The 24,254-nt window shown below is 35.0% G+C and overlaps 1 protein-coding gene across 2 annotated transcripts in view; it reads right to left on the bottom strand.

Moving 5' to 3' along the window:
- LOC138692865 (cilia- and flagella-associated protein 251-like) overlaps positions 1–11,632 on the bottom strand; it is a 78,007-nt gene extending 66,375 nt beyond the window's left edge. The window contains exons 1-3 of one of the 2 annotated variants that reach the window (XM_069816167.1): positions 11,276–11,632; positions 7,571–7,780; positions 1,441–1,587 (exon numbers count right to left, since the gene is read on the bottom strand). In XM_069816167.1, the coding sequence (XP_069672268.1) occupies positions 1,441–1,587; positions 7,571–7,780; positions 11,276–11,521 (603 nt within the window). In that variant the 5' untranslated portion in view covers positions 11,522–11,632. Of the gene's footprint in view, positions 1–1,440; positions 1,588–7,570; positions 7,781–8,299; positions 8,547–11,275 lie in introns of those variants that run through there. The other variant, XM_069816168.1, reaches the window with a different exon arrangement.
- Between the last annotated feature and the right edge of the window lie 12,622 nt (positions 11,633–24,254).

Raw genomic sequence — 24,254 nt, 5'->3', positions numbered from 1 at the left:
ATTGCGATGGATATTGTAATGACGTCGAAATAGCCGTTGTGCAGCAATGACGCTATCATTATTTTTGTAATATGTCTTAATAGCAAAAACACGTTGTTCATCCATCCAACGATCCATTATAAACAAATCGAATGAAGAATAGATTGTTACATGTAACAATTAAAATACCCAACAACAGCTGAAAAGACACGAATCTGAAAATTGCCCATTACAGTTACTTCAAAGTTCTGAATCCAGATTTTTATTGCATGGGCTGATGGTATCGAATCATTGCGATGGATATTGTAATGACGTCGAAATAGCCGTTGTGCAGCAATGACGCTATCATTATTTTTGTAATATGTCTTAATAGCAAAAACACGTTGTTCATCCATCCAACGATCCATTATAAACAAATCGAATGAAGAATAGATTGTTACATGTAACAATTAAAATACCCAACAACAGCTGAAAAGACACGAATCTGAAAATTGCCCATTACAGTTACTTCAAAGTTCTGAATCCAGATTTTTATTGCATGGGCTGATGGTATCGAATCATTGCGATGAATATTGTAATGACGTCGAAATAGCCGTTGTGCAGCAATGACGCTATCATTATTTTTGTAATATGTCTTAATAGCAAAAACACGTTGTTCATCCATCCAACGATCCATTATAAACAAATCGAATGAAGAATAGATTGTTACATGTAACAATTAAAATACCCGACAACAGCCGAAAAGACACGAATCTGAAAATCGCCCATTTCATTGGCTCACCTTGTATTAAGAGTCTTAAGTAGCTCTAGTGTTATGATGATTTTATATCAATATTTTTATCTACCTCATTTCACGATTTATTTTTAAAACTTCATAAAGAAATGTTTATTTATAGAATATTTTTCTCCTCTTGCAATCGATATATTTTATTTATTTATTTAATCTGACAGGATTAAGGCCATAAGCCCTTCTCTTCCATCCCACCAGAGAGCACATATAAATACAAAAAAGAAATACAGACGCTGGTGAAAATAATACAAATTAAATTAAGACCCTATAAAGGGTCAAAAGAACACTATAGAGCTCTCATCGAGCTAATACAAGAAAAAAAATAAAGAAAAACAGAGATAGCAATGATGATAGTGATAACTAGTAATAATAATAATAATAATAATAATAATAATAATAATAATAAATATATTACATATTAATTGTCAATTTTACAACAGCATAGTTACAATAATTAATGGAGTGAAGAAAGACTACACATTTAAATCACTGTTAACAAACTAAATTCTTGTACATATTGGACTTATGGTACAGCTCGGAAAATGATAGCTGAATTGAGACCAGAACAGAAATCAGCCTACTTTATGAAGGAAGAAAAGTATTAATAAATACATCTCTGTTAGTTTATGATCGAATTGCTAACTTTTATAAAATATTTAAGAAGAACTCACATGCCCATGCAGCAATCTCATTTCTGTTGACTTGGTATCATATAATACTCCTGCATGAGCGCTGGCATAGAAGATTAGAGGTCGATTGGGAACACTTAGATTCAGTGCAGGAATTGTTTTGTTTACTCCAAAAGACCAACGCAGATACTGAAACAATAAAATGTCTTATGTATATGGTGACCATAATATGATCTTCATAATAAAAGAGGACACTTCAGCATTATAAACCTTGTAGCTAATACGACCCTAACTAAAGACTCCCATATTTACAAGTCTATTACTAATTTCACTAACATACAGTGTTTTTTGTATCTCAGTTTTACTGCTGGTTGAGTGCGTGTTAGAGAAGGCCATGTAGCATTAACTCTGGCAGGTTAAATAAACCATTACAGCTGGATACATTAAGAAGATTGATAATGTAACGTAATGTTGGCTGAATGAGATGAACTGCGTGTTCAAATAATAATAAACTGACAATAATCAATATTTAGGATAACAAATCCTTTATATTTTGCTGAGAGTTCTAAATTGATCGATTATTTTCAAAGAAATTATGAAGCTACCTTTCTGAACACAATAACTAGATTTATTTAGGGTCGGCATCTGTTGATTCACTCTGCAATGATGGAGAATGAATTTTGTTTTACAATAACTTTTGGAGAGTTTAAATTTCATAGTATTAAACAATAATTATTATGTTGTTGTTGTTTTCTAATGCCAGGCGTTTGACAATAAAGTCATTTGACCTCTTGCACTCCAATATTTTTCAAAGATATTTTCATGACCAGCCAATGAAGCACAGATTTTGAGGTGTTCCGAATCCATTTTTTGGTTTGAGTTGCACAATGGGCAGTTAGGGGACTGATATATTCCAATTCTATACAGGTGTTTAGCCAAACAATCATGGCCTGTTGCCAATCTAAATGCAGCTACAGACGATTTTCGTGGGAAATCGGGAATTAACTGAGGATTTTGATGCAGAGAGTTCCATTTTTTCCCTTGGGATTGAGTTATCAAATTTTGTTACTTGAAGTCTAAGTATGTAGATTTAATAAATCTTTTCACAGAGTAAAACGTAGATTTAGTAACAGGTCTGTAAGTAGCAGTGCTGCCCTTCTTTGCTAAAGCATCCGCATTCTCGTTTCCCAGGATTCCACAATGGGATGGTATCCATTGGAATACAATTCTTTTATTGAGTGATATTAATTGAGAGAGCATTTTAGTTATTTCTGCTGTTTGAGATGAAGGTGTGTGTTTAGAGACGATTGATAGAATACCTGCTTTGGAGTCTGACAATATAACTGCATTCCTAAATTTATTGATGTGGCATAGAAGATTCCTGAGACATTCACTTATTGCAATGATTTCACCATCAAAACTTGTTGTTCCATATCCAAGTGATCTATAAAGTGAGAAGAGACAGCACGTAACACCTGCACCAGCACCTTGTTCTCTGGAGATCAAGGATCCATTGGTGTATAAATGAAGCCAGTTTTGTGGAGGGTACCTAACATTAATTGTCTCTAATGACAATTGTTTCAGTATTTCAGTGTTTACTTCTGATTTCAGTATTTCTTCTGTTAAATTTAGATTATATTCTATATTTAATAGAGTTAAAGGGTTTGGTTTAATTTGTAAGTTTTCTTTTAAATTCGGGATATTGATTTTCAGTTTTAATTCTTGAACAATGGATATGAAACTTTTTTGAGTTTTCAATCTACAGAGAGGACTGTATGAATGCCAATTGTTTCCTGGTAATCTGATAAGTTTTTCATATTGAATCAGTGCTTTTTCTTCTATTGTCATTTTGATGCTGTTAATATTAGTGAGGAATCTCATAGAATCTATTGGAGTTATTTTGATTCCACCAGTAATGAGTCTGAGAGCTTGCTTTTGAACATATTCTATGTCGTTTATGAAAGGTGAAGTAATTAAAATAATTATTATTGTCTTTTAAATATGTAGCATGTTAATTAGGCTAAGTGATGTTCCCAAAACTTGACCCTCCCTCCATCTTAAATTCCTGACTATGCCATTGCAGCAAGTGCTCGAAATGTTTTCCATTAGCATGGACACAAGCGCTGTAGCGTGAGATGATGTTTCTATTCATCCTTGGGAATTCTTGAAATTTTTCTGCTAACTGAATTCTTCACACGTTAATACTGTATGATTTTTTCGACCTCTTCATTCAGTACCGAACCTTTTGTTTTGAATTTATTCATTGGTTTATGAATCCTAGAATGTGTTGAAACTCTCACGCCAGGAAATTGTTCACGAAACTCTCTTTTAACTCTTCCTGCAGATTCCTACTTATTTTTATTTTTATTTTAAACATTTCATTCCAAAGACTGTACAATGCAGCATAGGAAAATGTCATGATTTACAAGTAAGCAGTAAGTTCATAAGTTACATACAATGAAATAATTACATTATATAATATCATATGGACAATTCTCCCTAAAAGTTATACAACTATATAGAGTTAAAATACTCACCAATATTACATAATGACAAGTCTATTAATTTATTTTTAATTTCTTTCTTAAAAAGCCTCAAGCTTAAATGTCTAATATTGCCGGGTAAAACATTATATAACTTTTTACAAATCTCTACAAAGCTGCTATTAGTAGTAGTGTAGTTACATTGTCCTTTTCTTAAATCATTTTTATGCCTTGTAGAATAGCTATGTACTGAGATATTTGTAGTAAAATTATTAATATTTGTTTGTACATACATTAAACAACTTCAAATATACAAAGACGGTACAGTTAAAATTTCAAGTCTCCGAAATAAAGGTTTACAATGTGTACGGTTATCAACATTACAAATTATTCTTACTGCCCTCTTTTGTAGTTTCAATAACTTTATTATTTTAGGATCATTACCCCAAACTATTATTCCATACGTCAGATGGCTATGGATATAAGCATAGTATACGGATTTTAGCCAGGGGCGTATTTTGCGGGCTACCAGCGGTAGCCCAAGGAAATTACAAAAGAAAAAGTTTATAATATAACATAATGTAATAATTTTGTATTATTAGTTTTACCATAGTAATTAAAATTAAAGTAATTGCTAGATATATTTTGTGTAATAATAGGGTCAGCGGTAGCCCAAACTCTTTAACCAGTATACGCCTCTGATTTTAGCACTTTAACACTAACATGTGTTTTTAATTTCCTTAACATAAAAATACCTTTGTTGAGTTTCTTAGATAGTATGTCAATATGACAGTCCCATTTAAGTGTAGATTGTATATGCACTCCTAAAAATTTGACAGATTCTTTACAATTGATTCTGTTGTTTAAGGAAAACTCTAAGTTCTGTATCTTCTCTTTGTTTAAGCAAAGAGAATTAGCTGAACACCAATCTTCTATTTTTCGGTTGATTGCATCAAGATCATTAATAATTTTCAATCTATCATATCCAGTAAATGTTATAGCAAGATCATCCGCATATAAATATGACTTACAGAACTTGCAACACACGAAAATACGCTGTTCAGTAGTTAGACGAAAAGCTATTAATCACAAAAAGGATACACGTATGCATTACGAAAAATGAACAAACACTGAAAGCCAAGGACTGTTTTGTATGTGAAAATAAATTCTGCTAATATATCAAAATAACAAACATCCCTTGCAATAATAAACCATCAGTTGCCTGCTGCTATCGCATGAGTCATCCAGCAAGAGTCACAGTCAAAACAATCATGTTTCACTAGGATTTGTAGCTGCACATTTTGACATGGGCATTGTAGAGTTCGAGCTTTTTATCTCCGTGTGAGTGTATGGTGTGGTCTCTTGTGATGCTTCTTGCTGGGAGTCTGTGTACAGAATCGCACTGTACAATTGGCACAAATGGGACATTTGATGGAGAAAATTAAAATCTTCGTCACTGCCCTAAGAAAAATGGTAATGTAAAGATTGTTGAAAAGTTATACATTATCTGATAAAGCTTAACAAAAGGATAGTTTTTCAGTGAGTATCGGCACACTGTGGATTATCTGGCAATGAAGTTGCTGTCTGCCTTGCCAAAAGGGAAGAACCATCTTATAAAACTATGTAAAACTTGTCATTTATTACACTGTTCTACAAGGGTCATTTTTCTTATATGAAAATATGTGATTCCAAAGGATTTCTATATGGAAAATTCAAATCTGAAAACAGAAATTCGCTATCAGGCACAGTTTTTTCTAGTTATACGACAATATACGTCTCATTTAACTTACACTCTAAGTTTGTGATAAAGATGGTGAACCTTGCTTAACAACAGTTGCCTACAGTTAATTTTGTTCTTCATTGGTTTTCATTTTCAAATTGTGGCATTCCTGTTGCTAGTAAAGTTTTATGTTAATAAGCAAGTCGTTATCACAGGATTTAAAATTGAGTTAAACTGGCATTATTTAGATGATGGAGACATTCCTTACCATGTGAGTAAATATTCATTTTTAACCATAATATTCCGACATCTGTGGTATATAAAATATGTAAAACTTTACATATTTCTCTTTTACAGAAACCTCATAAATCATAGAAGTAAAATAGACAGATTCTAACAGAGAGAGAGAACTCTTGAGTTTAACCTGAAATTCTTGTTAGAGGAAGTGAGTATTGCTTGTTTACATGAAATATTGTTTCTGCATATGCACAATTCAACTCATGACATTCTGCAATGATGTTTGTGACCTAATGAATACTTTGAACTTCAAATACGAGCCACAGGAGTGGAGACTTTTATAGATGCCTCAAAATACAGTCTAATCATGCTAGGCCTTATTAAACAATTTGTTAAGGTCATGGACACATCTGGAAGAGGTTTTATGTACCTTTCAAAAACGTTTCCTCGTTTTTCTGCAGCAAAAATAAAAGAGGGCGTGTTTGTGGGTCCCCAAATTAGAGAACTTCAGAAGGACTCAGATTTTGAACACTGTCTTGCATCAAAAAAAAGAAGAGCGTGGTCCTGTTTCAAGAATTCTCAAACGCAAACTCAAACTCAGAAGAATTCAAACGCAAAATTTTCTGGGAAGAAAAAGAGTTGACTTCGAACAATTGGTTCAACAAATGATAAATGCATATAGAGATCTAGGATGTCACATATCTTTAAAAGTGTATTTCCAAGATTCTCATCTACATCATTTTCCTGAGAGCTGCAGTGATGTCTCCGATGAACATGGTGAAAGGTTCCATAAAGATATAATGTCCACGGAAAAGCGACATGAAGGGAAATGGATGCCTGCGATGCTTGCTGACTACCACTGGAGCATTATTAGAGACTGCAAAATTGAACACAGGAGAAAAAGATAAGATATTTAAATTCTTAGGGAAAAGTGTATTTTGTTCATATTTTCTAACCTTAAATACGTTTTTCCATATAATATAATTATTATATTAAGGCTTGTATTTATTTTTTGTTTTATAGTGCATAAAATGTTTGTAAATAATTTTGTAAGTGACTAAAATATTAATAGTTACATATTTTGCCTACATAAATACATAGCGTGGAAACGAAAATTATTTTAAAAATGAAATTGCATATAACTTGAAAACTATGCGTGACACAGAGAAACTAATTACAGATTTGAATTCAGGAGGTAAATTTCCATGTTAATCAAGAATGTTATATCCCGAAAAAATGAATTTCATTTTTTTTTTTTGTAGAACAGTGTTATTAAAGGAGAAAAATTCGTTCCAGTGCAGAGGATCGAACCCAGGATCCCCAGTTCACGCACTGAGTGCTCTAGCCACTGAGCTATGCCGAGACTCAATCCACAGCACCTGACCGAATCTTTCTTCTTTGGCTCTTACCTTTAGTGGCTTTACTCCATGTTCGACATATGTATATTGACATATATTAAGTCAACACACAAGGAGGGCACTCATTTTAGTAACATGGCGACCGGGACTCCACAATATATATGTGGAATAGACACCACAGTTAAAGAAATAATATTTTGGGTATAATTTCATACGAGAAATAATTACAAATAATGAGAAATGCTTCTGTTAGCTTGTTTTTCTTTCACATGGTTTAGTAAATTTCTAAGTGAATATTTCCAGTAAAAGTAATGAAGTTCATTGGACGACAAAGATAATAACACTGTACAGTACTTAACACACATGATTCTTACAAAAGGAGTAAGTTTGTCTTCACTCCTACATCCGGTTATGGACTCCGTTCTTAAATTAAAGCGAGTCCTCCTCTCAATTGAAGTATGCCTGCGCCTTGGTTTCTGTGATTTTGAACGAGAAGAGGCTTCACTTGAAGAGGAAGAGGAAGTAGGTCTATTTGCATCTTCTAAGACTGTATTGGAAGACGTGGCCATTTTGTTATTTTTCACCTAAAAAAAAAGTGATTAAATTAGTAAGTTTACCTGATGATATAATAATATCAATACCGGTAGCTATGTATCCATTAACACAACAACTTATGACAAAATAATTAAAAGAAAGGAAGATGTCATGCCACTAATGTAAAAACTTAAGTTGCAATTAGAGTTGGCAGGCATCCTATACCTACAGTACAGGACCTTTATTTAGTGATTTTGACCTGTGTCCTATAGTGACTGTCGGGATGCCAGAAATATCTTATATTTCTCCTTTTTTTTTTTTTTTTAATAAATTACACAAATTATGTCAGAGGAGAGCATTAAGGAATTGTTGATCAAGAGGTGCAAACAAACTCTGAAGAATGGAAAAGCAAGTTATGCCATTAAAGATGGTACGGTATTATGTGCTTCACAAAATCAAGTCTGAGGAACAATTCTCAGAATTAATGACTTTGTGCTAGTATATCTTCAGTGTACAAACAAAATTGTTTGTAAAAGTATTAAATTAAATTTAAAAAAATATATATTGACCGTAGACTGTAGTCATGATGTGCCGGTAATATTTCCTGGAACACAACTCTGGTGAGCTTCTGCAGAACTAAAGCACTGCTCGTTAGTATTTGGTTAAAGTAATCAATCAATTAATTATCTGTGCACATTTCCCGCAAATTCTTGTGTTACCCCAGATTACATAATATAATATAATAGATTGCTCAGTCTTATAGGCGTTGATGGCAACAACTGTTATCAATTTCACTATGCTGCCATCTAGCTACTGCATAATAAATCATGTTATAACTCTCATTTGAATTGAATGGAGCAACTGTGCTTCCATCCAACAGTTGTTCCCAATCGACGGTGGCGATCCTGGTGGTTGTTCTCTTCCACATGTTACCGATTGTATCAGAGGCATTACATAACCTATGCAACACCGCCGTTTGCTATGCAATTAGCGTACAGTACCTAACAAATAAACGCAAGGCACCTGAATGAAACATCATTTTGTGCCAAATCAGTACGCCTAAAGGTGATTTTTTTTATATTCACTAACATCCAATTGGAATTCAATACCCACTGAATGTACTTTGTCCCTTATCAAACTGTTCTGTTAAGAGAATATCCTTCTTTTGTAATACAGTAGCTGGATAAGAATAGTTCCGACTGTTAGCAATTAGCATTAGGCCTACAGCATATAGGCTAATATGGTACCCACAATATTACACACATAAAATAAAGAACTAGGCCTAGGCCTATCTGAAGTTATATACTATAAAGACGATTATTTAAAAAGAATGAAACAAAATTATATAGTACACGCCGAAAGACGTAAATACGTACCGGTGCTTAGGTTTTCCAATATGCGCTGTTTACAAGTCTTCTGATGTTAGGAGCAAATAACAGAAGATGCCATTAATTCAATAATAAAAGTGCGAAACCTATAGAAAAATTATAATTAAGATTCTCTCAAAAAATCACACTAAATATGATTAGGTATACTGGTATTGTGTTTATTTCCACATGCTGTCGCATAAACTAAAACCGTCGCCTAGGCAACCCCAACGTAAGCGCACAATCCATTGATATTCGTAGATCACTTTCTTAATACGAAAGACACGTCATAACAGCTGTTGTTTAGTCAACTGTCCGAAGACAGGTTTGAACCTCACAAGTTACACCAATAAGGCATCACGCATGAGGCAACTAAGCCAGGAGATAATTGGGTAGTGTAGGCAACTAATGTAGGTAAGTTAAACAACTGGCTTATTCTCCGATTTTTTAGGCTATTAATGTTATGTTATTGCGAAGAAAAGTGACATTCAAATGGGAGCAAAGAAAAGTAGGCCTACTGAATATACTATTACAGTCTAGTACAGTGGTTGCCAAACACCACGAAATTGTGACGTAATAGAAATGCAACCCGCATACCACTATCGCGGGAAAGGTGTGGAGTGGGTATCTCCTCAGGTAATGCAGCGAATAACAGTGCAGAGACGGACTGTGCCCGGAAAACAAAAACAATATACTGTAATATTCTTATACTTATTAACTACACACACTTTTTCCGTGTTAAATTTTATCCTCCTATTCATTATTTTTGTATTATTAATCAAATAAAATATATTTTCTTATTTACAATAAAAAGAACGTGTACTTTACATGAGCAGATATTTGAAATTAGAAAAAACGCACCAGGCTGGTCACGAAGTTGTAAATTACACTAAAAACGTCGAAGTATTTTATCCCGATTAAGGGGAGTCTGTACTGCCTATCCCAGCAATGTAAATTTCATCTAATTTTGGTGCACTTTTCTCAGGACTTACATAAGATACACATTTGAAATTTTTAGGGGTTATTCTTCAAGTATTATTGTATGTAACAGGCTAAAATTACGATCTTTATCTTTTATTACTCTGCTTTACATTGATGGGATGGCAGTATAGACTCCCCTTAAGACATAGAAGGCGATACTTTTTATTGTCCGTTTATTAATGAAATATTCAATTTACAGGTAAGGGCGTGGTAGTCTTTATATCAAGAAGAATAATGACAACGCACATTGTTCTTTTATACTTCATTAAACATTTTACAACAAATTAGGTATCTCATATTTTTGCCATCTGCACAAAAGAAATACTTTTGTTCCCATGCTCCTTAAAATTAAGTTTTTACATATTATCTGTTGTCTATTACTCTATTTTGGAAAAGACATCGAAACATATTATCCTACACACTTGTAACATTACATGTGTACGTCCGCTGCTGATAAATGTCTTGTCTTATATCGAAGTGAAAGCTTTAAACACAGGGTGGGGGGTATGATGCCATGGTTACGCTTGAGTGGAGGCAGGGGCATGTGTCGCGACACAGCTTTTGGCGATCACTGGTCTACTGGGTGTTTAGTTCAAAATGTGTCATGGCTCGCTGTATGCCGTCATGTGGCTAGCCGATGAGCCTAGAGAATTCAATCTTCCTACACTTCCGCAGAGGTGTATAACCTAAGAGGCAGAAAAGTTGCCTAACAAGTACGGCGTTCATTGTGAAGAGTAGTACCGATACGTACGGTAACGCCGGTAGTGGCAGGAATGTGAACTGTTTGGAAATACGTACTGTCGGGAAAAGGGGGGAGAGAGTTAAGACGATTACTTACGTATTTGTTGACATTAACTTCGACGGTCAACATGGACACGGAGCATTTGATTTGTGTTGTGGAATGTTACCGTACGCAACCGATGATAACAAATACCCTGCGTACGACTTGCCGGCGCAAAACACAGTTCGAAAGAGGTTATGGTAGCACACAGACCGTACAGACCGCCATCTGTTGCTACGACGTTCAAGTTATACCGTACACGTTCTCAAGTTCAGATTGAAGAACGCCTTAAATAATAGGCAACTTCTCTAACATATAAGCTGAAACTCGCTTCAAATCGTTGACCCAACAACAGTGACGTCATGACACACTTTGAAATGAACACCCAGTACTATATGGTGTCGTGAGCGACAAACCTGGACTGCTGCAGACTGGAACCGGGCTGTCTTTAGCGATGCATCCAGGTTCTCTTTAAGCTCTGACGGAGGTCGTGGTCGTGTCTGGAGACCTTGTGGTGCGCTTCTCAATCCTACATTTGCTGTGGCGCGACACACCGCACCCACTGCTGGCGTGCTGGTCTGGGGGTCCATCACATTCGACAGTCGGTCACTCCTAGTAGTGATACCAGGGTCAATAACAGCGCAGCGATATGTGCAGGACATCCTCCTCCCACGTATTGACACTCATGGCAAGGCTTCCAAGAGGTCATTTTTAGCAGGATAATGCTCGGCCGCACACAGCAAGGTGTCACAGGAATGCCACCGCAACGTTGTCACACTTCCATGGCCTGCAAAACCGCCAGATTTGTCATCAATCGAACATGTCTGGGACCACCTGGGACGCCAACTGCAGCAGACTAGAAGTTTACAAGATCTAGAGAACCAGTTGGAATAAATATGGACGATATGCCGCAGGATATCATACGAAACCTGTATGCCTCCATGCCCGCCCGTATTACACCTTGTATCCAAACTAGAGTTGAAGAAACAGGGTACTACAGCCTCAATTCAGGTGGTCAGTTTTCAGCAATAAAATTAATATTTTGCTCTAATATTGTAATCATTTAGGCTACACTGTCATCTATTGCAATGGAGATGAGAGCTTTTAATTTGAGGTGGGATTTTTACTACTTACGTACAGGTTTGTTTATTTTTTGTCATTTTTCAGCATTTTAGGTCATTTACTATTTTTTTAGTTATCTTACAAGTAATTTTGAGTGATTTTTTAGGTCATCAAATCGGGCCTTACTGATAAGTAGCAAGGGTCTGGCAACAAGATGTGGATAATGACCACCTCTGTGGTATAGGGGTCAGCATGCTGGTCTCTTACGCAGAGGGCCCGGGTTAGATTCCCGGTTGGGTTGAATTTGCTAGTTGATGTTTTCCACGGTTTTCCCTCAACCGTAAGGCAAATGCCAGGAAATTCGGGCCACAATATCCCTGAAAATCACACCTGCCTCATTCATCACCAAAATCTTATTCATAACAAATCAGTAATACATATACATCTAGTTCACGACAATAGAACCAGTCTCAACAATAGTACACAGACCTTCGGATTTCACCCAAAAAGATTAACTCGCAATATGACCAAAGATGTTAAAGCGAGTATAAACACGGCCGACTTGATGTGCTCGCTTCGCTTCTCCTTCACCGGCTTTGACAATTCATTTTGATCCCTGTGTTAAAGCTGTAATCGAGAAAATATGAAATTCCCGCCAGATGGCACTGACTCCCAAGGTCGTTTGTAGTTTACATTTCAGGGAAGAAGATTATTCTAATAGTGGGAAATTTAGACTATTAAAACCATGGGGTTGACTCAGCACTGGTCCTCGTCTACCCAGGGCTAAGCTGAGGCGTATGCAAGATCTTTTGCCGAGGACGCTATAGCCAAGACCGTCCTTGCGTGGTGAAGAACCACATCTTGCAAGAGGTGGCCCTGCTTATACAGAACATGGCGGATCTAGACCTGGCTGGTCGATAAATAACCCCGGCATGTTTAACAACAATACATGAGAAACCGGTGAGAAACAGCTGGTAGTAGTCCTGAAGAATTCACCGAAGCCGAATAGGTGTTTTTAAATCTCAGGAATGGCCATCACTAAAAGAAAACCAGTAGGTCTTCTTTAGGGAGACTCAAGGCGAATATCCGGCGCCTAAACGGGATTTTTTCGGCTAAGGAATGGTAACCCTAACAGAAGGTTCCCTGGCCCTCCAGGTTGGGGGTTGGGCTTTGGGTTTTGACAACCCAATCCCGGAAAAATTTTAACGTTGAGAAACCCAAAGAAAGGAAAGTATTACGGAAAATCTTTGGGCCTACTTATGAGCAAGGGTTTTGGCGAATCAAAACAAATGCTGAGTTATATGAATTATATAAAGATAACAACATTGTTGTTGACATAAAACTCAGAAGGTTAGAGTGGCTGGAACACGTAGCCAGGATGGAGAACAATCGCACACCCAAAGCTCTACTAGATGCATTACCAGTAGGAAGAAGGAAAGTCGGACGACCTAAATTGAGATGGCTGGATGACGTTCAGGCTGACCTAACAAAAGCTGGAATTAGAAGATGGAGAACACGAGCATTAGACAGGAGTGATTGGTCGGATGTTCTGAGGGAGGCTAAGGCTAAACTATAAGGGCCGTAATGCCAATGATGATGATGATGAATATTGTAAAATTTTGACTTGTTCCACATCTTAAAGCTTCATTGCTCATGTAAGATCTATGGAATATAATAAATGAATGAATGAATGAGTCATTTGCTCTTCTTATAGTCCCTATAACATCGGTTTTTTTAATACGTAAGTTATATCCAATCCTTCAAATTAATTTATTTGTTTTGTTTCATTTGGAATACGCAACATATCTTTTAAAAAACAGACAAGCGCAGAATTTTAAAACAATTTATTAATTTATTTCAATATACAGGGTGTTTAAAAAATACGGGGCATAATTTCAGGTATATATTTCCCACATGTAGACAATCAAAATAGTTCATTACAACATGTGTCCGGAAATGCTTTATTTCCGAGTTATGGCCTTCACAACATTGAAATTCACCGGAACGTTTTTCTTTCCGCAGGTCGTTGCCGTCAAAGGAGACATTAAGAGGGCACTCTGACAGTTCATTCCGAGGCGAAGGTTACATTCAGTGTTGTGTAGGCGTTAGACTGTGCGACATGTATTCAAATCAAACAGACTTACGGGGCAGGCGTACACAAACTTCCTGGAAAACACCATACCTCATGTTTTAGAAGACACTCCACTGATCAATCGTCAACACATTCACTTCTTGCATGATGGCGCTCCTGCACACTTCAGTCGTACGGCTCGCCGGTACTTGGATCGAAGGTTTCCTGATCGATGGATAGGTAGAGGTGGCCCAATTGCTTGACCTCCACGCTCACCTGATCTGAACCCTCTCGATTTCTACTTGTGGGGCCATTTAAAATCATTGGTTTATTCGTCTCCGGTGCCTGATTTGGAATCCCTTCGGAATCGAATTGTGGCATGTTCTGAGGACATACGCAATACTCCTGGAGTTTGGGATCGTGTTCGCAGGTCAATGAGACATCGATGTGAGGTCTGTATTCAAGCAGGAGGTGGACATTTTGAACATCTTCTGTAATGACAACGACCTGCGGAAAGAAAAACGTTCCGGTGAATTTCAATGTAGTGAAGGCCATAACTCGGAAATGAAATATTTCCGGACACATGTTGTAATGAACTATTTTGATTGTCTACATGTGGGAAATACATACCTGAAATTATGCCCCGTATTTTGAAACACCCTGTATTTTGAATATGTCACGCCTAGTTACACTGCGTCAAAACTTGGGTAGAGCAAGAAAAAAGTTGGATTCAGACTGTGACAGACCATATGGTGTAATACACGCGAGATCGATAACAACCCGCATGACAAACTCAAACTTTCCTTCAGAGTTGCGCTCGGGCGCGGATTCGATTCCCACTTGGGCTGATTAGGCCTACCTGGTTATTTTTTTCGAAGTTTTCCCAAAACGCCCAACCGTAAGGCGAATGTCAGGTAGTCAATGGCAAATCCTCCCTATCACCAATCACATCGACGCTAAATAACCGGGTAGTTAAATTAAAATAATTAAAATTTGTTTGAAGAAACGTTTCGATTATCCAACTAAATTAATCTATTCTGAATTTAATGTATTTAATATTGAACAAATTTATAAGTATACGCTGTTAAAATTTTATCATAAAAATAGTAATAAGTTTGTATTACAGACACACAATTATGACACAAGACGAAATATTAATTCAACATTAGTAGAACCTAAATGTCTCACATCTGGTGGTCTAAAGCATAGCATAAATTTTGGCCCTCGGTTGTACAATGCTTTAACTAAATTACACCCAGAACTTCTAACATGTAACCCACTAACATATAACAAGAAAATTAGAAACGTGTTAATATCTTCAATTTGATTAAATAAATTTATAGCCAATGTGTATGAATTAATCAACCTATATTATATTTGTATTCTATAATTTTGAAATATATATTAGTCCTACTTTTCACGTGCGATATTATTCTTCTCTAGTGTTAATATTATATTATATAATTCCATTGCCGCTGTAATTATATTTTAGTTCCTATTTTATTTTACTTATTTATTTTTATTATTATTATTTTTTTTATTTTAATATTATATCTGAACTGCGACCGAGCACGAGCGCTGCTCATTTGGTCTCAAATTTTGTTAATACTACTGTATCTTCTTTTTATATTGCTTGTATTATTTTATTTCTATTTCTCTTATTTGTTTTGTAATTATATTCTTTATTCTGTATATTTAAATTTAAATAAAATAAATAAATAAAATAAATATTAGTTGATACAGCTCTCCATTGGGTTCATGGTAACTCATGGGACCGGAGTTCAGGGACCACAGAAAGGAAAAAGAGATCATGTAGGTTGTAGGGGAGTTCGGAGGCGGCCCGCAGGGGTATCTGTAGCGCGGAGGGCCTTAGGGCATACACACCATTTCATTCCGGATAGTCCAATAAGCCCACCCAAGTGGGCCTTCGTGTCCTCCCCTGAAGGGAAACTAACAGATAGATAGACCTCCTTTGTAAGTGTTCCAGCCCTACCATGAACCATGGCGGAACATAAGATCCCAGAGTCCACACCTGTGGAGTAACGGTTAGCGAGTCTGGCCGCGAAATCAGGTAGCCCGGGTTAGTATTAGTATTTATTTATTTAACCTGGTAGAGATAAGGTCATCAGGCCTTCTCTGCCGCTCTACCAGGGGATTACAACTACAGGGACATCATTTTATTTTTACTTCAATTTTTATTGTACCTGAGTTTTTGAATGTACTTCACTCCCACCACTTCTACTAATGAAGTTCAACCGTCCTCCAAACAGATTCAAGACCGCATATACAGTCATAGTAGCTTTACGGTCATAGTGAACAGTACGTTCCAAAAATATGTTCGCGTTTTCCAGTGACGAAAGAGCTTTCAATATTCAATCATTTTCGCATAGGTACTCTTGTCCATTTGCCTACGTAGCATCCCAGTTTTCCCCAGCTTTTATTCACCAGCTAGTGGCAGGGCTGTCTTAGCTCTTTTCTGGGAACATTAATTTCTGTTAGGAATTGGACGTTTATGTAATATTATACGACTGTTTAAAATAACTTAAATAAAAGGGCCTCGTTAAGTAATTAAGTGTCATGTGATTTCCTCCCTTTCTACGACCCTACGACACAACCACTTGGACGAACAGTAGATAGTATGTCTGAGTAATTTTATCTTTTCGGATCGGGCAGAAGTGAAGATTGAATTTACAGTACGTAAAGTACTCTTTTATAGAGTAGGTACAGAATTATTTCAACACGAGTTACTAGTACGAAGGACGAAACTGGTAATTGGGATTAGGTACAATAGTCTATAGTGCGATAATATGCACATTAGAACTGAAGCCTGTATCGAAATGAACGGCCACTATTTTCAAAAATGTGTTTAAATATCCATATTATGATTATTTTTTCAATTTAACTTCATTCTCTAAATTGTACGCTAATGTGCTGTAGACAGTATAGCATAATGAATACGTCCACATGAACAGCTCAGTTCGTGAGTAAAAACACTCATTGTTAACACTGTACTGTATTTTGATTAAACAAAAACCTAATGCAAATTATCAAATTCAAAATCGCGATATTTCCTAGTTTACGTAAATGGATGAACTACTTTTCTTCCCTCCTATATCTAGTAAAGTGATTTGTTTGTATATTACGCCAGTATCATCGAACTAAGTCGTGGAATGGGAGAAGCAAACGGCGTTGATCCAAAGGTATAGCCAGGTTCATATTAAAACTGTTAGTAAAAATAAAATGATGTCCCTGTATAATATGAAGAATAAAATTACAATTAATATTAAATTTACAATTACAATTACAATAAAAATTAAAGTACGACAAGGTTACCTGATTAATGAAAGCTAGACATTTTATCATAGAAGTTAAGAACAAAGAATATTTTTGTATTTACTGAATTACAAATTAAACCTAGAATAACAAAATTCTATAGTGATGAAATTACCGGATATTGAAATACTTTGTGATAGATTAAGGAAACTATTTACAAGAAACCATGTCTGAACGAGTCTCAATTACAGACCAAGTGCCTAGTAAGTTTGCGTTTGAATTCAATTTTATTTCGACAGTCCCTGATGCTAGCAGGTAACGAATTCCAGAGTCTTGGCAGGGCTATTGTGAAAGAGGATGAGTATGAGGAGGTGCGATGGAATGGTATTGTTAGTATTGTTTCATGGCGAGAGCGTGTGTTCAGATTATGGTGGGAAGAAAGATAAGTGAAGCGAGACGACAGGTACGAAGGAATAGAGGAGTTCAAGATTTCGAAGAGGAGGAGAAGTGAATGGTTCGATTCCCGGTCGGGGCAAGTTACCTGATTGAGGGTTTTTACCGGGGTTTTCCCTCAACCTAATATGAGCAAATGCTGCGTAACTTTCGGTGCTGGATCCCAGACTCTTTTCATCGGCATTATCACCTTCATCTCATTCAGACGCTAAATAACCTAAGCTGTTGATAAAGCGTCGTAAAACAACCTACTGAAAAAAAGATCCCAGACTCTGGTGTTTATGTACGGAAGAAAACAAAGAAAAGGAAACCCTGCAAGATACGCTCATGACTCAGTACAGTAACAATTCTTTCGACAGTGTCTGACAAACCTCGCTGCAGCGGAAGCAATTTTACTGTAAGGAATCGAATGAATCAGCGTCTGTAAACACACGTAAAGTCTTTGTGCAAGTCTCTCCGTGATGGCAGGATTAACACATCTCAGGACCATCCCAGATTTCGTAGGCGTTCGGAATGATAAAAAACCTTTAATTGTGTCACTGATAAAAGCAGATTGACGATTTCCTCTTTTTATCGCTTGTTCACTTCCGCAAAAGATTCACTTTTAGATATCCAGTACATGGGAACTCTTCCACTCAATTCCCAGTAAGATTTTAATTGGTTATTTAACGACGCTTCATCAACGTCGAGGTTATCTAGTATCTGTGAACTTGGCACTAGCGAAAGAATCAGAGAATTCACTATGAGTAGGAAAGATTTTAACGTGAGGTGCGAAGAAAAATGAGAAACTGTAACTTATATAAAAGAAGAAGTGAGGAAGCAAGGAAGGATTAAGAAGAGTGTTGCTTGAATGATGACATTTATCCGTCGTAACTGGCATGTTAAATTGTGACTGAAAGATTTTATTGAGAACTGTAACAGCTTCAAGAAAATCATTTTCAAATATGTAAATTAGGCTTGCTTATTTTATTACATTTACATTAAGAAATATTAATTATTTGCTTGAAAACTTCACTTATTCTATTTTTATAATGGTGAATGGTCATGTATTTCTCTTACTAATCCAATTCCCAACTCATACCGAACGACGCTTCGTCCAGTTCTTCAATATCTTCTCTGGTACAAATACGGAGGCTTGCTACTACAGAAATTCACATTGTGCAACTTCAATCGACGCCATTTTATCCTATTTGAATTCAAAATTAACTTGAACATGTCAGAACTGCAACTTTAATTCAGGTTATTTGAAATAAAGTAACTTGAATTCAAAATTAACTTGAACATGTCTGAACAGTAACTTAAATTCAAGTTATTTGAAATGAAGTGACTTGAATTCAAAATTAACTTGAACATGTCTGAACCGCAACTTTAATTCAGGTTATTTGAAATAAAGTAACTTGAATTCAAAATTAACTTGAACATGTCTGAACAATAACTTAAATTCAAGTTATTTGAAATGAAGTGACTTGAATTCAAAATTAACTTGAACCTGTCTGAACAGTAACTTAAATTCAAGTTATCTGAAATGAAGTGACTTGAATTCAAAATTAACTTGAAGATGTCTGAACCGCAACTTTAATTCAGGTTATTTGAAATGAAGTGACTTGAATTCAAAATTAACTTGAACATGTCTGAACAGTAACTTAAATTCAAGTTATTTGAAATGAAGTGACTTGAATTCAAAATTAACTTGAACATGTCTGAACCGCAACTTTAATTCAGGTTATTTGAAATAAAGTAACTTGAATTCAAAATTAACTTGAACATGTCTGAACAATAACTTAAATTCAAGTTATTTGAAATGAAGTGACTTGAATTCAAAATTAACTTGAACCTGTCTGAACAGTAACTTAAATTCAAGTTATCTGAAATGAAGTGACTTGAATTCAAAATTAACTTGAAGATGTCTGAGCCGCAACTTTAATTCAGGTTATTTGAAATGAAGTGACTTGAATTCAAAATTAACTTGAACATGTCTGAACAGTAACTTAAATTCAAGTTATCTGAAATGAAGTGACTTGAATTCAAAATTAACTTGAACATGTCCGAACAGTAACTTAAATTCAAGTTATTTGAAATGAAGTGACTTGAATTCAAAATTAACTTGAACATGTCCGAACAGTAACTTAAACTCAAGTTATTTGAAATGAAGTGACTTGAATTCAAAATTAACTTGAACATGTCCGAACAGTAACTTAAATTCATGTTATCTGAAATGAAGTGACTTGAATTCAAAATTAACTTGAACATGTCCGAACAGTAACTTAAATTCAAGTTATCTGAAATGAAGTGACTTGAATTCAAAATTAATTTGAACATGTCTGAACCGCAACTTTAATTCAGGTTATTTGAAATGAAGTGACTTGAATTCAAAATTAACTTGAACATGTCCGAACAGTAACTTAAATTCAAGTTATTTGAAATGAAGTGACTTGAATTCAAAATTAACTTGAACATGTCTGAACCGCAACTTTAATTCAGGTTATTTGAAATAAAGTAACTTGAATTCAAAATTAACTTGAACATGTCCGAACAGTAACTTAAATTCAAGTTATCTGAAATGAAGTGACTTGAATTCAAAATTAACTTGAACATGTGTGAACAGTAACTTAAATTCAAGTTATTTGAAATGAAGTGACTTGAATTCAAAATTAACTTGAACATGTCTGAACAGTAACTTAAATTCAAGTTATCTGAAATGAAGTGACTTGAATTCAAAATTAACTTGAACATGTCCGAACAGTAACTTAAATTCAAGTTATTTGAAATGAAGTGACTTGAATTCAAAATTAACTTGAACATGTCCGAACAGTAACTTAAACTCAAGTTATTTGAAATGAATTGACTTGAATTCAAAATTAACTTGAACATGTCCGAACAGTAACTTAAATTCATGTTATCTGAAATGAAGTGACTTGAATTCAAAATTAACTTGAACATGTCCGAACAGTAACTTAAATTCAAGTTATCTGAAATGAAGTGACTTGAATTCAAAATTAATTTGAACATGTCTGAACCGCAACTTTAATTCAGGTTATTTGAAATGAAGTGACTTGAATTCAAAATTAACTTGAACATGTCCGAACAGTAACTTAAATTCAAGTTATTTGAAATGAAGTGACTTGAATTCAAAATTAACTTGAAGATGTCCGAACAGTAACTTAAATTCAAGTTATTTTAAATGAAGTGACTTGAATTCAAAATTAACTTGAACATGTCCGAACAGTAACTTAAATTCAAGTTATTTGAAATGAAGTGACTTGAATTCAAAATTAACTTGTACATGTCTGAACCGCAGGTTATTTGAAATTAAGTAACTTGAACATGTCCGAACCTTAACTTTAATTCAGGTTATTTGAAATAAAGTAACTTGAATTCAAAATTAACTTGAACATGTCCAAACCGTAACTTTAATTCAGATTATTTGAAATAAAGTAAGTTGAATTCAAAATTAACTTGAACATGTCCGAACTGTAACTTTAATTCAGATTATTTGAAATGAAGTGACTTGAATTCAAAATTAACTTGAACATGTCCGAACAGTAACTTAAATTCAAGTTATTTGAAATGAAGTGACTTGAATTCAAAATTAACTTGAAGATGTCCGAACAGTAACTTAAATTCAAGTTATTTTAAATGAAGTGACTTGAATTCAAAATTAACTTGAACATGTCCGAACAGTAACTTAAATTCAAGTTATTTGAAATGAAGTGACTTGAATTCAAAATTAACTTGTACATGTCTGAACCGCAGGTTATTTGAAATTAAGTAACTTGAACATGTCCGAACCTTAACTTTAATTCAGGTTATTTGAAATAAAGTAACTTGAATTCAAAATTAACTTGAACATGTCCAAACCGTAACTTTAATTCAGATTATTTGAAATAAAGTAAGTTGAATTCAAAATTAACTTGAACATGTCCGAACTGTAACTTTAATTCAGATTATTTGAAATAAAGTGACTTGAATTCAAAATTAACTTGAACATGTCCGAACCGTAACTTTAATTCAGGTTATTTGAAATAAAGTAACTTGAACATGTCCGAACCGTAACTTTAATTCAGATTATTTGAAATGAAGTGACTTGAATTCAAAATTAACTTGAACATGTCCGAACCGTAACTTTAATTCAGGTTATTTGAAATAAAGTAACTTGAACATGTCCGAACCGTAACTTTAATTCAGATTATTTGAAATGAAGTGACTTGAATTCAAAATTAACTTGAACATGTCCGTACCGTAACTTTAATTCAGATTATTTGAAATAAAGTAACTTGAACATGTCCGAACCGTAACTTTAATTCAGAATATTTGAAATAAAGTAACTTGAATTCAAAATTAACTTGAATATGTCTGAACCGTAGCTTTAATTCAGGTTATTTGAAATAGAGTAAGTTGAATTCAAAATTAACTTGAACATATCCGAACAGTAACTTAAATTCAAGTTATCTGAAATGAAGTGACTTGAATTAAAAATTAACTTTAACATGTCTGAACCGCAACTTTAATTTACGTTATTTGAAATCAAGTAACTTGAATTTAATATATTTGAAAAGTGTGAACGAGAATTAAAGTTGGGCTCATGTAGATTGAAAACTTCGATGGTCAAACACAGAGCACAGGCTTTCGATTCTGACGTTAGTACGAAGGATCTTACAACACAGCTCGGACAATGCTTTGTTTCACACACAAACCGAATCACACAATTATGAAACAGAAGCTCACCGCCTGATTGTGGGCGTAGTCTCTTTCACTTCCGCCTCATTTGCGCGGGATGTTTCTACAATCGATTTCCCCACTGCATATAAACACCTACGTTCGTTTGGTCATAATTTCATTACGTAATTTAAAGTGAAACTGCATATTTTCATTCATAGTAAAGGAATGGATTATTCATTCATTCATTCATAATGTTCTGTCCAAGGGTAGGTCGTTCACTGCAAACCCAGCATTCTCCAGTCTTTCCTATTTTCTGCCTTCCTCTTTATCTTCTCATATGATCCATATATCTTAATGTCGAATCATCTGATATATTCTTCTGCCCCGAACTCTTCTCCCGTTCATCATTCCTTCCAGTGCATCCTTCAAAAGGCAGTTTGTTCTCAACGAGTGACCCAGCCAATTCCTTTTCCTCTTTCTGATCAGTTTCAGCATAACTCTTTCTTCATCCATTCTTTCTAACACGGCTTCGTTTATAAAACACATATTAATAGGATAATAAAGGTTAGGAAAACTTTGACAGATACAGGACAACTTTTTTTGACTTTTACTTCAGTTATTTATGCTCTCCCACCAGTACTTTTTTTTTGAAAGTTTATGTCGTTTACGCCCTATATAGGCCTAAATATTATCATATAAAGGTGTCCGGGATGTTTTGTCCCTGAATGCATTTTAGACAATCGGGATTTAAAAGTTATGTAAATGTCAAACGACGTTAGTGTTTTATAATGATATTCTGAACATATTCCTTTTCTTTTCAAATTCATCGATATTGACATTCAGACACATCTTCCTAATACTAACCGTTTCTGTGGAAAGTCACTTCATGCATATCAAGGGGGTCTTACAAACAATTAAGTTCCACACTAGAATTAATGTCAGTTACATACGTGAAACTAATTCTCTGAGTCAACTGACCTAGTGCACATAAACGCACTTGCCACTTATAGTAAGAGATATCTTACTTTCAGATTCGTCACGTTCTTTAAGTCCAAAAGCGGATGTTTTAAAATTCATCACGCTTGTTCGTGTCTTGAAATCCTCCATTGTGACATCCATTTCTAAAGAGAAAGAAGATCAAAGTGTCTGTTTCAAACAGTATCTGGAGTAATAAATTGTATATATGATTAATACAAGTTTTGATGACTTTCTGTATACATTGGATTGAAATGACTAAAATGAAAATATCAAGTAAAGTGTAATAAAATGGGTTTGCCGGCTGTCTGCATTTTTCAACAAGACAATTACAGCAAACATACAGATTAAATGAAGAAACAATGGTTGGTATGGAACGTCCAGAAGTACCTCCTTATTCCTCCTCAATCATCGGATCTGAACCCCATCGAGCATTCATGATCCAGAATTAAGGAAAATGTACATGATTTCGTCCAAAGAACACCTCAAAACTATAGTGCTGAAAGCAATGTAAAACATTGGTAAATTCCATGCAGAGATGGTGTCAGGCAGTGATTTGCCAGAGGATATGCAACCAGATATTAGCACGTAATTGTTTATGTTATTTATGTATAGTTATTTAATTTTGTTACTAAGTGTAAGAATACAATTTTTTTTTTTCGTTGTTGGTAACTCTATAGCATCTACTATGCTTTATGGTTGTGCTAACAGATGGAGTTATTTGTAAACAATGTGACGCTGAAACGTGTGTTCAGGTTACTGCCCAGCGACAGTCCTGATGTATTTTTATATTATGTGATGATTAGTTAATTAATAATATTAACCCGGCACACTCACAATCACACTCACATTCATACAAATTTCCAGACTCTAGACACCCAGGGAATTCTTCTTATTCACCG

The sequence above is a fragment of the Periplaneta americana genome, chromosome 17 (assembly GCF_040183065.1).
Source record: "Periplaneta americana isolate PAMFEO1 chromosome 17, P.americana_PAMFEO1_priV1, whole genome shotgun sequence".
Classification (NCBI taxonomy): domain Eukaryota; kingdom Metazoa; phylum Arthropoda; class Insecta; order Blattodea; family Blattidae; genus Periplaneta; species Periplaneta americana.
The sequence above is the reverse complement of the archived record's forward strand: the minus strand, read 5'-3'. Positions and strand labels throughout refer to the sequence as shown.